This window comes from Eleginops maclovinus, chromosome 6 (assembly GCF_036324505.1).
Source record: "Eleginops maclovinus isolate JMC-PN-2008 ecotype Puerto Natales chromosome 6, JC_Emac_rtc_rv5, whole genome shotgun sequence".
In the NCBI taxonomy this organism is placed as follows: Eukaryota; Metazoa; Chordata; class Actinopteri; order Perciformes; family Eleginopidae; genus Eleginops; species Eleginops maclovinus.
In genome coordinates, this window is record NC_086354.1 from 14679731 (window position 1) to 14696064 (window position 16334).

Here is a 16334-nt window from a genome sequence, read left to right on the forward strand (position 1 = left end):
TTATACATCAGCATTTTGTTTTATTGTGAAGTTACAAGAAGCAAAGACTATTTATTTTTCTCAGCATCACACAGAGGCATCAGACGGTAATCACAGTCACTGTTAACCAAGGTTAGTGACTGCTGGTAGACATAAAGTCTTTTATGGCTGCGTGTTCCCTGCCTGCTATTATGGCTCCTTATCCACATAATAGTGAACATACACTCAGGCACACACACCTACACACTATACCAAAATACATTTTACCAAACGGTGGAGACACATCAGCAGCAATATGGCAAACAAATCTGAAAATTGAACTTTGGTGTTATAATTATTATGTCGATTACTTAACCACTTAACCCCAAACCAATTCATTTTTTGTAAAGATGTAAATCTATACAAACTGGTAATAAACTTATGGTTCAGAGTGAGTGCAGTTTATTTTAGTAAATACCATAAGCCTAAATATAGGCATATAAATATGGTATTTGTCAACCATGAATGTGGTTTATTGATGTGTTCATAGTTTTTTGATAACAGTGGAGGTAAATCCTGCAGAGCAATACAAAAAGAAACAAACAAAGAATGAGCCAACAAATTGCATATAGGTCATCTTACTAAAAAAACAACCAAAAAAAAACTGACGGTCACGGTCACGTCCTTGAAAGAACCTCCTTTCAAAAACTACAAACAACACCACTGACACTATCTGGCTGGACAGTTGCATGTCTGACAGAATTACTTTCATAGCAACTGAATATTCATAACTGGCACAACAACAGGGGCCATGGTATGAGGGAGCAGTTGGTTGTAAAGTCTACGGATGGTCACAGGCCTTGACTGCTGAGTGAGTGTGAAATGCCAAAGCCAGACTGCTCCCTGCGCCTGGAGGGCAGCGAAGGAGCCTCCCTGCTCTCACCAACAGAGAGGGCATCAAAAACAATCTGACAAGACTTCATCCAAAAACATCCTCTGGCTGCGCTCAGACGCTCATCAGCATGATGATCACAACATCAAGCCTTCTTTGTTATCATCTCTAACATAAAATATAATAAGAAATGCAGAGGTTTTCTGTTGTTTTTTAGGGATTTTGTCATGCAGCGTAGGTTTTACACCTCCTCATTCCCCAGGGGTGGTGACACTGTGCAGGCTGATTGAAATCTAATGTTGGTGTTGACATCTGCCTCCCCAGCTGTCATTGTACCACTGTTTATAATTACAGCTGGCGAAGAGGAGCATGGGAGGGAGGCTCAGACACCTTGTCTCCCCCCTCTCGCAGAGCCCAGCAGACTGCTCTAATGTGCAGTGACACAACAGCCCGGACCCCGCTGCTGCTGCCGGACTGACTGACCACATGAATCCCTGGGTGGTTCATTCTAAATTCACTCATTTACACTCTGTCTGTCTTACAGACACCAATTATATTGTGCACAGGAGATAGGGTGTGGCATCTGGAGCTCCTTAATTACAGGCCGTCAAGTCTTTTCTTTTCTCTTGTTAAGGCACATTAAATGAGTCATTGTTTCAGAATGTTCAATAGGGTGTATTAACACATTTTTTAAAAATTATTGAATCAGATTACAAACTAAAAGATTTGATTAGAAGAAAAGCAGGGTGAAAACACACAAGTGAGGGTCCCTCTCCACAAGATGGCGATGTTAACATTTTATTTCAAAAAACAGATTTAAAACCTTACATTTATCCTTTGACATCAATATTTGACAAAAGGCAAACAAATTCATGAAAACAACTATACTGAATGTTTCTTTATTTGTATCTTTTACATTTTTATTTGTTTTGTTATCTTTGGTATTTTTAACTGTGGATTTATTAATGTATACACACTAATTAACATTAGGCTTTTTAAGCTTGTTATTTCACCAAATGATCAATTAAGATTGATCTTTATCCATAAGAATACATCATAATGTATTTGTTGAGAACATTTTGTGATATTATTTTTGCAAAGTAACTATTGCTATCAAATAAATGTAGTGGAGTTAACAGTACAATACATTCAGTGATTAGAAGTATAAAGCAGCATAACATAGCATAGTACAATTACCTGAAAATTGTACGGTAGCCTACAATAGGCCACTTGAGTAAATATATTAAGTTACTTTCCACCATTGTTTCTTTCCATTTTTCTGATAAAAGCTTACATTGTTCTACTTTCACTTTGCGTGTAAATACAAGACAACTGTTTGTATTCTTGATGGAATCATATAAATAAAAGTGTGATACTTTACTACCATCACTGCCTAGTATTTGTTAAATTATACCTAATGATCAGCCATTAACTGTGTGTTGTCCAAAAGCAGCCAAGATGGATAGATACATCAGTGTTATACTGCCCCTGGCGGCAGCAGTGAGGTACAACACATCACGGATAGACGCAAACATTCTTCCCCCGAGGCTCCCCCTCTCTTTGCAGGGTGCCAAATCCTCCCCAAAGCATGAACCACCACTTTCCTCAGACAAGAGACTTTTTTGGCTCAGCAGGAAAACAACATGGCAGTCTCCAAACCACAAGTCGGAGGAAGCGGCGGGATTGTGGTAAATTAAAATGAGAGAAGACGAAAGCCTGGTGCCCTACATCACAGTGAAAAGTTTACTCCTCCATTAATGCTCAGGCCGTTGTTGCAATTTCAGGCAATTTTGCAAACGTGTGGATTTATTGCCCGCATGTTTGTGCATGCAACTTCTGGTGTTACAAGTCGTTTGGTGTTTTGCAACTTTTCAACGATCAACAATCAAGCAGTATGATGATTGCGTTTGTGTTTTTGCTTGCAGATTGACGATGACTGGCCAGGCTACAGTTTAGATCTCTTCAGCTACCCGTCTCACTACTCCGGAGATTTAGACTGTGTCGTTGTTCCACATGGTGTGATTATGGACAGGTACACCACACCAATAACTCCTCTTTTGCTGCCATTATAACAAAACCTTTAAGCTTCCCAAGTGTTTCTGCTGTGGGGTGGCGTAAAACTAAAATATACTTGCTTTAGAAAATTCTGAAACATTCTGGGAAGATTCAATTAGTTGTAGATTATTGTGCTGTTTTCAGCTGTTGGATGTTGGCACGACGCCTATACAATGATCACAGAGCATTATAAAGCATCATTATAGATATCACATCATTTCTTAAAGTTTATGACTTTGATGGAAGACATTTCAATGTGGTCCTACATTTTGGTCTGTATCAAAACACACAGTGACAGAGAAACATGCCATGTGTCAGATTACTTTCAGTCAAAGGCAGTATAAGTCTTTGGGTTGATATAGAAATTATGTTTTTGAATAGTGACGAATGCAGTGAATAGTGTTTTTTTTCTAAATCTGTGAAGAATTACTTGCCAATAAATAGTTTGGACTATGTAACATCAGAAAACAATGAAACATTACATTTATGATTACTCAAATCGTTGTGTCATCTTCAAGTGTGTTTTTAGTCTGACCACTAGTACAACACTTAAATCTGTGTAATGTATTATCCTCATATGACAAATCTGCTCCAGAAATGTTTATCTTGTAGCCTAACCTTTCACCGAATTCCAAAAAATGTTCTACTGTTTTTGAGATATCATGCTTACTTACAAACAGGAATGTAAACATCACTCTATCCTGGACAGATTGTTGTGATAAAAGTACTTCTTTGCACGTAGATAGAAGAGTAATCCAAATTATAATGTTGACGATTGAAGTCTGGATTTCTGAACCTTTTTTGGATTTATATCTCAACTGCAGTTAGAGCAACAAGTCCTTAAACCCAAACCTACCAAAGACACCTTATTTGACCATATTGACAGCCTGCTGGATAATGACCCTGACAGATTAAATGGCTTGCTTTCTTCGATTTATGATGAAAGAGTGTCACGTTGTTTACAGGACAGAACGTCTGGCTCGAAACATCATGGATGACCTTGGGGACCATGACATCGTGGTGCTGTGTGTGCTGAAAGGAGGCTACCAGTTCTGTGCCGACCTGGTGGACAGGATCAAGGCCCTCAGCCGCAACTCCAACCGCACCATCCCAATGAGGGTCCACTTCATCCGGCTCAAGAGCTACCTGGTAAGCTCCTGACCAAAGCTACACAAACAGCATTCTGACGCTGAGGGGTGTGTGAAAATTGAATGAATATGACTCTCGCTTTAAGTATACCATGAGACCCATGACATAGTCAGAAGATGTGCGTTATATTTCTGAAATTATGACACTGGTACCTTTGTGTAACTTTGCCTTAAATGGGCCTCATGTAACTAGAGATGAACAGCCAAAGCTGAAAAATACCGTAGATTTTGAAAATGATACAGGTGATATTATGCATTTGCCCCAGTGCGATAACATACATGTACACCCTTTTAAATGTGTCATTTAATTTAAGTTAAGTGAATATTTTTGTCCATGAATCTGAAGTAAAAACACGACTGAAGGGCAAAATAATATAGGCATTTAAAAAAAATCTGTTGTACCTTCCTATATGACATGTTTGTAAATAGGAGAACCAACATTCATTTTACTAACTTGTTGATTTTCAATACTTTGTATCCCTCAGAATGACCAGTCGACAGCAGATCTTCACATAGTTGGAGCAGAGGATTTGTCTTTTTTAGCTGGAAAGGTAAAGCTCTTCTCATCTACACCATTAAGAAACAGCTTGACTTAGATAAAGCACTACATTTGAGTCCAGTAAAACATAATCATAAGCTCTATTAAAATAAAACACTTCACAAGTATTGAGTATTGATAGATGTCAGCCTGAAGAGGGCAGCCTTCCCTCTCATCTGCTATCTCCCATTCAATCCTGAGGAAATGGTTCAGTGGTTCCGTGACTGAGATGGAAGATGGCAGTTTCTGACAAACACAGCGGCGATCAGATACCAATTGTTCTAATGTAATTGTTTAAAGGCCTCCTCCACTTTATCTCAGTGGAAGCAAAAGGTAGCATCTGTGTAAATGGGGGGATAAACTTCCTATCGTTGTTGCTACAGGCTCACTCTTTATTTGCTTGTCTTGTTATCATGTAATCAAAATTAGTACATCACTGGTCTTTAGTAGGTGTAGGTGTGTGTGAGTATGTAGTGTCACCAGATCTGTGTATGTGTATATCTCTGTATACTATTTACTTTAGGTCAAATTTACAAGCTAATTACACAACTGTGAGTGGTCACTGTCCTTTCTGGGGATGGAAATTAGAAAAGACAATGTTCTGACACACAGCTTCTTTGCTTTCTTTCCCTATTTTCAATTGAAATACAGTTGTTTTTCCACTGTTAAATAGACATGCACACTACACTAGGACAAGAAATACACACTTGAATATGGGTTGTACAAACATAACGATTGCAACGACGACTTTAAATTGCTAGTTTTGTCTCACAAACGGTTCAAAACGTAAAAATGTTAGTTTCACTTAAAATGAACAAACGCAGCAAGTCCTGGCATATAAGAAGCTGTCTGGCCTTTTGGCTTGAAAAATTAACTAAACAATTAATCAAGTTTCAAAAAATTAGTTGGTTAATTGCTGTTTTTTAAAGATATTTTTCTTCCCAAGTGCGGTGCGTGTGATGGATTACTTAACATTACTACAGGAGTCAAAAGTATGTTAAGGTAATATAAATCAGCTGATCTAAACATACACCTCCCTCAGCTAAGCGCACACACATGCACAGACTAGAATGCCCTCTGGCAAGGCGTGGCAATAAGAAAAGGATGTGAGGTAGTGAGCTTGAGTCACTGCCGGCTGCCTCGCTCTCAGTATTTAAAGTGTGCTTGTGAAATCCCTGAGCTCCCTGTGATGTACGGCTAAATTTAGTCACCTTTTTGTAACAGAGTGCTGCAATGTTTTGCTGGAAGAGGTAAACCAATTGTGTGACAAGGAACATATTACATAGTTCAATTTATGCCTTAGCCTCCCTACAGTGCATATGACATACAGTGGCTCACCCTTTAATAAATCACTTATTCCTTTATATTTCTCCAGGGTTTACTGCATTCCAAAATAAATCTGTATGAATAATGAGGTCTAAACAAAGCACAACTTCATGCTTGGCTGAATCCTTTGTTTGCAAAGTAGAGTAAACTGCATACAATGACATGGCAGTTTAAGTTGTTATTTAGTATGGTTTCCCATCTAAGTTAACTGAAGCTTTGATTGGGATTCTTAGTATAAATAGTGCCCAGTTGTCTTCAGCCAATTAGTCAAACATTTGCAGAATTTCAGCTATTTCAGTGTGGCACTTAAACAACTGTAGGGACATGGGCTTCCAATGTAGATGACATTTTCTGTAGATTCTTTTTTCCCTTACTGATTTAGGGTCTACATTTACAAATACAGATGGTTATTGCCCATGTTTCAACACTTGTGCAGTGTCCTATTCCAAGAAAAATACATTTTTTATTTCTTTGCTGTACAAACAAAGCAGTACAGTATTCAAAAGTTCTTGCCTCTTTTGTCAGCTGTAATTGTTTACTTTTGGCTTTTCAGATGACCGTTGTTTATTTGGTTAACATGAAGATAAGCAGTTTTATTTCTGTCCCAGACCAAGAATAATTGTTTGTTTCCCTTTCTCTTGTCTTCCCAACATGCTCTCATAAGAACGTACTGATTGTGGAGGTAAGTCAACCATGTTTCTCTGTTTTTCTTCTTCACCAAATAAGCCTGTTGTTTTTCTTAGTGTGGTTGGTTATCTATGTCAACAGGAGCCATTTAAAGTTGTATATGCTCTTGATAGGACCTGAGTACAACTTCAGGAAACTTTTCTTAGTTGGCTGACCTATATTTGGGAAATATGATCATAGACTTACTCTTGTTAGCCTTGAATGGGAAAAGGTCTACCAGAGAAATAATGACATTTACAGGAAGGCCATCGTTGTGGTCATTGAGTCATGGTTACTTTCTGTATGTAGACATTGCAGGAGTTTGAAAGGATAGTCATTAGTCAGTGCTTAAACATTTGTGATTTGACCCTGCAGTTATCCATAGTCTTATACTTTATTTTTTAAAGTTGCTATTGTTTTGATTACCTTTTTATATTTCTACTATAAATTATTAACACATCTACATAAGTAACAGGAGACTCTAGTGCTCTTTCCACCTATTTTTACACTCATATCCTGGCACAAGTGAAATAAATGTTTAGCGTAAGTGTGCTGGGACAATCCTTTCTATATGAAGGGCTTGTTGACCTACATTTACATGACAAAGAGGAAAAAGCATACTCCCGTGACTTTGTTCAGCCACCATTTTTACCCACCCTTATGCAAGAGGTCAGAGGCGTTTTTGTGTCAAACATCACATATTGGTTTTTAAATTCCTCTTTTTCCAGTGTATGTCAAGTTATTTTTAGAGAATGCTCATAAACAGTTACGTAATACAAGTACAGTCTGACCAACTTCTTCCTTTTCACTTGTACTGCAGTATAAAAATAAGTCTGTTTTTCATCTGCATTTAGCAGGCAATCTCTTGCTTTCTCAATCCAGTTTTTTCTTAAACTTTCCCTTAACAGGCCATTGTGGGCACCGGAAAGACAATGAAAACTCTCCTGAAGCATGTTGAATCCTTCAATCCCAAATTGATCAAAGTAGCAGGGTAAGTTATAATCTAAAGACCTCAAAACCAAACCAGCACAGTTTTCATGCTTTGTGAATCAATCACCATCCGCCTTCCAGTCTAGACAGAAAGAGGGAGACAACGAAAGGATAAGTGGCGCAGGTTGCTACTCTTAAATTTAAACCTGACGGGTAGAAAGAGATATCTCATGATAATGTTTGCTTTTTTTTCCTCCCAGATTGCTGGTGAAGAGGGTGCCACATAACTCAGCATGTCTTCCTGACTGTATGTATCTGACCAGTCCTTTTATGTGCTTATGAGTCATGGGTTTATTCTCACTCAATAAAGTCATTGTAACTTGTTAGTCAGTGAGTCTTTGGACCATGGAAATATTTTCTATTAACGTTCCGCTTTGTCTTTTGATTTCAGATGTTGGCTTTGAGATACCCGATCGGTTTGTGGTTGGATATGCCTTAGACTACAATGAGTATTTTAGAGACCTAAATGTGAGTTGGTGCTTTTTTTAAATCATAGACAACAATGACTCTTTAGTGAAAGAAGTCATTATGACTCTCTAGTAACCATTGGGGGAGGGGCTGGATTAACATAAGAACTGAGAATATATATATGTTTTTTAAAGGACCTGATTATTGCTAAACGGAACAGTAATTCTTCATACTAAGTCAAAATTGTGTTAGGCAAGGCAAGGCACTTTGATTTTTATAGCACATTTCAACACAAGGCAATTCAAAGTGCTTTGAATTGCTGTGTTATTTGTTGAAAAATCCCACATCATACAGGTTGCAAGTTTCCGAAGCCTACCAATTTTATTTATTTAACAGGCATCATTTTGAAAAACTTCCTATTCGTAAAGTTAATGAGAATTGAGCATTACTAAGATTTTATTTGAATAAAACTGTTTATATTTGTATAATTGCAACTTTTGCATGAATGTCACCTCTTGTCATAGGTTTACCTTTGTGAATTCCGATGATAAAACTCTGTAATCTTATACAGCTTACTTCAGCTTTCTTACCATCATTTGCCAAAACACGTCGAAGTGAATTTGAAGTCAAATTTGACCAGAATAATCTTAATATAATCATGAAGAAGGGAAAAATTCACACCCGTTCTTACATCATTAAATAAAACTAAGTGTGTACTGATGGCTATTTCTCCTTTTTTTCAGCATATCTGTGTGATCAGTGAACGTGGGAAGACAAAATACAAGATTTAAAAAGGGGGACACTGTCATAGATGTCATCTAACAGCAAGCATTAACATTTTCCCTGGGATGCCATTCACTTACAGCTGCTATCGTGACATTTGATCTCAAGCATCCCCTGATTTGTTTTAACATTCCTTCTCTGAAATGTGTTTTAACAATAGACACTGACGTTTATCTGGTAATTTTATCAAAGCAAGTACATGCTGTACTTTGCTTTTAACATAGCAATTTCATTCTTAATGTTTACAGAAGTTATTTGTATTGATAATGTTAATGCAAGGAAACTAACTGTGTCATAGTTTGTTTGACCTTTTTCATCTCAACTTCTTGTATGCAATGTTAAGACTTGATAATCATGACCTGTATGACTGTGATATATTTTTAAAGTCAGTGTGTGATTAGGTCACAAAGGAAAGCTTCATTTAAAAGGACAGAAAAATAGTTTTATTAGGGATAGATTTTAACATGTTATGAACCTTTACATTGCATTTCTGGTATTTCATTCGGTACTGTAGTATGCCACCTTTAATGCTGGGCAAACACTGAAAGTGCTTACTACCTCTTTGTATTTTAAGTAATTGAGGTGTTATGTAATAGTTATAATTTTCTAATTTTTGTATTCCTTTTTATGATTTAACATGCAAGTAAAGTAGTTCAAACATTTCCTTTGTCATTTAACAGTTTAATATTATCCCATTATCTGACTTAAAATGATGCACTTCAGATATTGATACAATTAGTTTGAAGTGAGGTCTTGGCTGGGTACCTCATGTGTTTTTTTTAGGCTAGTGATACACCAAAACATAATAAATGGTGTGATGTAATTAGGTATTTTTGTGCTACATCATAATACTAAACTGCTGGGATTTTGTAGTGAAGACATCACAGGAAACTAGCTCCTTGAGGACTGCTCTAAAACTCCTTAACCTTTTGTTAAATGGTGTATTATTGCATCTTTTCCATTTTACGACTTCCCAAAAGGTACCTCCTAAAGATTGAGGTTACAATTCTTTGATTAAAAAAAATAGGTACACTCCAAATTATCTAGTAAAAGGAACAAAAGAGAGTGGTTGTGTTGAGCTGCAGTGCTCTTTGTACACACCTGACATATGACTCCTCAGAGCAGGGAACACAATGTGCCTAAAAAACAAAACAGTACTTTTCATGGTCTCAGGCTGGGGATTGTAGTGAATTGAATCTGACCTGAATTATGCTCTATTAACTAAAGAAAAGATGAAGTACCCTAATAGTATTAAATTACCACCCTAAGATTGCGTCAATACTTATTGAAAGTATTGCTAAAAGTCTTCAGATTCATCACTTGAGTAAAAATATCGTTAACAAACATTGAATACTCTATTATAAATAAAGGTCCTGGGTTTTGGTAAATTTAGGAGAAATGTGCAGACACAAATTGATAAAGCGTAGTCAAATAAACACCTAAATGTATACTTCAGATGGATTCATTCCACCAAACAAAAACTTTTTATGAAAGCAAAATAGCGACAACTCTCAAAATTGACCAATGCATAAAAAACTATGTTTTGAGCTGCAGGGTCTCGTGGTTTTGTGTTTGAAATCCTGCAAAACAAAAATAGGCTATAGCTGTCAAATCAATGCAGGGGAATAACAAAAACAATAAGTTCCTTTTGATATTTAGTCAAGTATAAAGTAGATCTTATGGAAACACTGAAGTTAAGAGAGATTTTAATTTCATCCATCTATTTAAAATGCATAGTAAGTAGTTGACTGAAATTGTGCTTCCCTGGCCAAAAGAATGCACAATTGACAAACTTGCAATAACAACGATGTAGACAATAATGAAAAGTTATAAATTCAAGTAGGCTGTACAAATATAAAGTGCAATAAACAAAATCAAAACTTGTTTTATGTTCCATGAGGGTATAATTGTAAAAAGTATTTTTTAAAATATACTTCTAACACTTTTTGGGGAAACAGTTAAAAGATGTTGTGTGTGTCAGGTACCAATTGAGTTGGACCTCAGTTTAAGAGTTATTTTCCTACTGCTGAAAGTTGAACTGGCTGGACAGGACAGCTTTGTGAAAGTCTCCTCCCAAAAATGACCTCTGCAACAAAAGCTGCCAATCCCAAGAACAGGTGGTCCCTTATGGTGGAGAGGAATAAAGGGGACATTTGTCAGAGCTCTGACATTCTGAGCACTTATTCAACAATCTGTTCAAGGTTGTGTTTAAAGGACTGTCGTTGTGGAGCAATTGATTTGAATTATCTGCTTTAGGGAGTTATGGCAGCAAGATGAGAGCAGAGATTATATGTTGTGTGAACTCGCATTCCTCATCCACTGCCATCCACATGCCAGCCCTTCTCGACCTCACTTTGAACCAGGACATGTGACTGCTCTCTCAGCCTTGTTGTTTATATCGAACGAAAGTGGGTTGAATTGTAAAAAGCCTAGAAAATAGTATAAGTGTGTCTTTTTGAATTTGACTACGTCGTCCGCCAGACAGGGAGATTATACTCCCCACACATTAAACTTCAGTTGAAACGGCTAAAAAAACACCACCTTTTAACAACGCAGCTTACTTTTGCAAACTCGCACCTGATTGGCTCGGTCAAATACAACGGGGTTTGTGATTGGCTGGGATCGTCCTGTTGACCGAAGGTGGACTCCCAGAGAGTAGGGAACGCTGGAAGCAAAAAAATCTCCAGCTCCAAAAAGGGACCATGCGCCTCCCCTGTGTGGGTTTGGAATAATCACCGGGAAGCAGTTTGTACTCAAACTATATTAAATTATGACAACGCCTGACCATCTTCCAACTCCCACGCTAGGATTTGACTTTTTCGTGTCGCCTTTATGGATACTAGCCGCCGCTGTTGCCCGCCTGTAATAACGCTTCGCAACTACACAGGTAACTTTGTTTAAACTCCAGCCGTTAGCATGGATGCTAATCGCTAACAGCCTGTTGCCTCAGTTAGTCTGGTTGTTGCTTTTACCCACTTTACAAGTTATCTTTTAAAACGTGTATAACGCGGAAAGTGAGAACGGCGGCTTGTATTGCCCTTTACACTTACTTTGTGTTGGTATTATACTAAAAGTAACAATGAAAAAACGACCTTTGTTGGTCGCTGGAGAACAACAGCTCGACACGCTCTGTTCGTGCCTCAGTTGACCATCTAACAAGAGACTTTCGAATTCACCCCCTTTAAACCACACTAACGAAGGTTTTATAGTCTAAACACAAACCGTATGATGAACAATTGTCACTTATGCTTTATTATCCTGGTCGTATATGCTTCTTGTAACTTATTTCAAATATGACGGACCTCTCTTTCGCCCTGCCTTCGGTCTGTAACTAGTCCACTTGTTGCTGGCCATTCATTATGCAGTGTTGACTCTCCACGTTGTTGTGCTTCAAGCTGAAGGCAGCAACCTCAAATTGTTGTAGGGTGAATAATGCGGTGATGTCGTGGTTTGTCACCTCTCTGTTTTTCACTACGTCCACAACTTTAAGGTGATACTCAATTAAGTTAGGTTAAGGCATGTTGCATAATGCTGATTGTCCGGAATTAAACACGGATGGTCAACCATTATGTTGTTTAACACCTAAGGTATTGATTCATGATGTTTTACAAACTGTTGACCAGCACAAGACGCAATACATAATGAGCTTATTTAAAAATAGGTCTATAATTCTCCTAAAACAAAGTGCAATAATAACATATGTCTGTGATCTCTTTCTCTTCAACAGATGGACTGACAAATCAAGCAAGAATGGAGATGTAAATTGAACAAAGTGGAACTATATACTTGTATCCTGCTATCTTTTTTGATATGGGTGTTCACGGATAACAGGATTTAATTTGAAGTTGAATGATGGCATCACATTGGGTTCATTCTGAAGATGATGGGAGACCAAGATCTTCTTTCTGTGAGGTAAACAACAACAAGAACACAACAAAAACCTCAGACTTGGAACGTTATTTGTATAATAATGAATGACACTTTTCAAATGGGGATCATGGAAGTGATTTTCAGTGGGCTACTGACTCTAGTTTCATTCTCTCACTGTGATGTTTGTGTGTGTGTGTGTGTGTGTGTGGGGGGGGGGGGGGTTGTGTATTTGACACTTTAGCCCAGCTGTTTGTTCTTGTAACAACTCCTGCCAGATTGTTTAGCTCTTTATCTCACCAGTGCTTCATTGTTTGGGTTTCTTTTTTATAATAACAGCCAACAGATTTGAGGTTGTTTCTTGTAATCAGCTGGGGTTGGTCATTGTAAAATTCCAGATCAAACACAGATTTGCCATTGCAAAACAGTTTTTAATTAGATTATTATTTTTTAATCAAACTCATCACTGGAGGAAATTGGAGGAGACAATGGCAGTTTAATAAAGACCTGTCTTTCAGATTTTGACCTCTGACAGGGACCCATCTGCTCCTCTGAAAGCTTGTCGCCTGAATGAGGACGTTTGTGGTAAACCAGTAGGTAGAACCATGTACTTTTTTCAAATAGAACAGCACCTATTTATAGAATCTGTAGTTTTCTTTCCTTCCCTCGATTGCTTTTAATCTAATATTACAGCTTGTCACTTAAGCCTCTCTGCTGCTATGTGAATAATCTCTAAATGAGGGAACCTCATGTTGTTACTTCAAACAGACGCACTGAATTAGATTTTAGATCACTGAATAGAGCACATGAGAGCTGTAAAGATAATGCAGTGATATTAGTTTCATTAGACTGCATCTGGTTACGTTTGTTTTACAAGGGTCCAGAGATTTTTTTCAGAATCAGAATACCTTTATTCATACCACAGAGGGGACATTTTCATTTGTTACATCAGAAAGAGCCACATACAACTTAATATTACACCCAAGATACAACAATAGTTGAAGTCTTAGATCTTAAATTAAGCACAACAAACTATTTTCCTCATGGAAACACACACACAAATATGTTTAACAAAAAGCTCATTCATAAATCATACTGCAGAGATAAAGAGTGTTTTTTTTTTACCACTTTCAACACTGATCACATCTAATTAGAAGAAATCTGCACAAAACATACTATTAAACTTGATCAATATATTTTCTAATGATATTTTATCTCCTGCTGCTTCAAAAAGTTTTGAGAGAAAATCCTGATATCAGACGTCTTTTGTAAAGGCCATCATGAATATAAATCTGAATTTTTTTTAGCAACCTGTAACCATTTTCACACTTTACTTGTCCCTGATATTTTTACATGTATGGTCTGCCATTGCATGAGTCTTGTTTTAAATTTCCAGGAATATCTGTGACAAAAAAGTCCCCTTGAAGGAAATTGTTATCTACAGAATTGTATATGATAACTGTAAAACAAAATATGTAGCTAAAAAGGAAAGAAGAGTTAAAAGCCCTGATATTTTTACACGTATGGTCTGCCATTGCATGAGTCTTGTTTTAAATTTCCAGGAATATCTGTGACAAAAAAGTCCCCTTGATGGAAATTGTTATCTACAGAAATGTATATGATAACTGTAAAACAAAATATGTAGCTAAAAAGGAAAGAAGAGTTAAAAGCACTTCCATTTTTAATGTGTTGATGTTTAAATAACTCCAGGCATAATGCAATCTTTCCTGTGTTGCTTTTAGAAAAACATCTGTTTTATAATACTCAAGAATCATGTTTTAGATTTGTTTTCCTTTGGAAGTTTTGTATGGTGTTTGGAGAACCTTGGTACAGTGCAGTCCGTGAAAATCCTCCCTCTAATAAGCCTACCACACAAACCAATTCATGTGCTAATTTTTGATCCGGAAACCCCCCGGAGTCTGTGGTCCTGGGATTTTCGGGAAATGATGACACTGGATTTAATGAATTCAGAAGCGTATGGTTTTCTTAAATACCTATTTTGAATGTGTCTTGCCAAAAAAAAAAACGTGCCATTGTCTTAGTTGATGAAGATTTTTCTAATGATGACACATGTGCCTTATTTTTATTTAGAGAATGAGTTACAAAGCACAAAGAGGTACAACAAAAACAGAAAATTAGTCGGCTAAGATCTTATTTCTTTTAAATAAAAGTACAACTCTAGATTGCAATATAACAGCAAATAATGTTGTGTGTCTATTGTACTTTTCTGTAAAAGGACATTGCCCTAATATCTTACGACTAGATGATTGTTTTTTATATTGTATAACAACTCGATAGAAAAAAATATTTAAGTTGAGTCATGATTTTGGTCTTTGGGTTTTGCTAGTGTTTTGTTTTTCCCTTTACACTGGAGTGCTTGTCTGCTTTATCAGCTGCTTCGCGCATGGTATTCAAACATTGCAGCTGAATCCAAATAGCAGACACTCGGCTTAACGTCTCCATCCTCTACTCAGATTCCTAGACTACATACTGAGTTTGCACCTCACAGTAGTATCATTTTCTCTACTAAACCAGGATTGTAGTACACTGTGGATTAATTTGTGTTCTGTATGATGATTAGACTTTTAAGCCTTTCATGATTCATGAAACCTACCGTTTAGCTTGTTATGCTCCAGTAAAATGACAGAAATAAGAGTGTAATTAATTACTGTTCTGGAGGATGAAATGTGATCCATATTTAGCACTTTAGGGGGCTATCGACAAACAGACCCCGCCTGTCCCCGCACTCTTGGCCTCATTAAGGCTCAGCATTTATCTTATTTAGGCCGTCTGCCTTTTACAGAACCCTCTGCGAAGGCATCATATGGCTAACTGATGGCAATCGGAAGGAAAAAATGACCTTCAATTGGATAGAAGAAGTCTGTAACTTCCTGTCGGCTTATGGTTGTGTCTGTGATGGCTCAGGGGAAAGAGATGGTCTGTGTGATTCAGTTTTTCCTCCTCCCATAGTTTCTGTGCTGTAAAAACAACTGCTGTTATGCTAGATGGAATGGCCTGTGACATTTTCTGTCTATTGTTTAAGTATCTCACCTTGTAGCTTGAATCATGGAGAAACCTGAACTGAGCGGGATATTTTAGAGAGCTGACTGCTGTTTTACTTAATCCTTTTACTCAATCCTGCTAAATTAATTCCGTATAAGCAATGTGACGGGTTAGAGATGTTTGATGTTTGGTTAAAGCTTACATTTAATAGAAGCAAAATATATTAAACTATTTATTTTAAGTCTGTAAGCGTTCATTGTACAGCTCTAGCAAAGCTATACTGTGAGAGATATAAGTAACAGCTGTTTTTTGTTTGAAATCTCTCCTAAGGAAATCAAAAGCATCTGTAATTTCCTCTCACAGATGAGAGGGCTGTATAAGTCAAGTCTCATGACTAAACTTTGCTGTAGAAAATTCCCAGTTTTAGTTCTTTATTCTGCAGACTTATGCAAGTGTTGGACGGGACATACAACAAAACAGAACAAAAATAGAGATTGTTAAATCAGCGTTTATCTAAGATTAAAGTACTCTACATCAGATGAGATAGTTAACCCCATGTTTCTCACTTTGGCATGGCCCACGCTGTGAGAGTGGGTTTGAGTGTTAGTTTCCCTGAGCCGGTGGTACCATAAGACTGCCTCTGCATGAATGTGTGTGACATTTATATTCACTTCACTTTGAGGGCTCATAAACTGCTATA

General features: G+C 37.2%; 2 protein-coding genes across 2 annotated transcripts in view; both read left to right on the forward strand.

Moving 5' to 3' along the window:
- Nucleotides 1–2367: 2367 nt before the first annotated feature.
- Nucleotides 2368–9426, forward strand: prtfdc1b (phosphoribosyl transferase domain containing 1b). The gene is made up of 9 exons (XM_063886677.1): nucleotides 2368–2538; nucleotides 2776–2882; nucleotides 3871–4054; nucleotides 4539–4604; nucleotides 6582–6599; nucleotides 7492–7574; nucleotides 7774–7820; nucleotides 7965–8041; nucleotides 8725–9426. The coding sequence occupies exons 1-9, from the start codon at nucleotides 2494–2496 to the stop codon at nucleotides 8770–8772; spliced, it is 675 nt and encodes a 224-aa protein (XP_063742747.1). The 5' UTR covers nucleotides 2368–2493; the 3' UTR covers nucleotides 8773–9426.
- Nucleotides 9427–11035: 1609 nt separating this feature from the next.
- Nucleotides 11036–16334, forward strand: part of arhgap21b (Rho GTPase activating protein 21b) — a 35588-nt gene continuing 30289 nt past the window's right edge. The window contains 2 exon segments of the mRNA XM_063885457.1: nucleotides 11036–11651; nucleotides 12492–12676. Of these exon segments, the coding sequence (XP_063741527.1) occupies nucleotides 12614–12676 (63 nt within the window). The 5' untranslated portion in view covers nucleotides 11036–11651; nucleotides 12492–12613.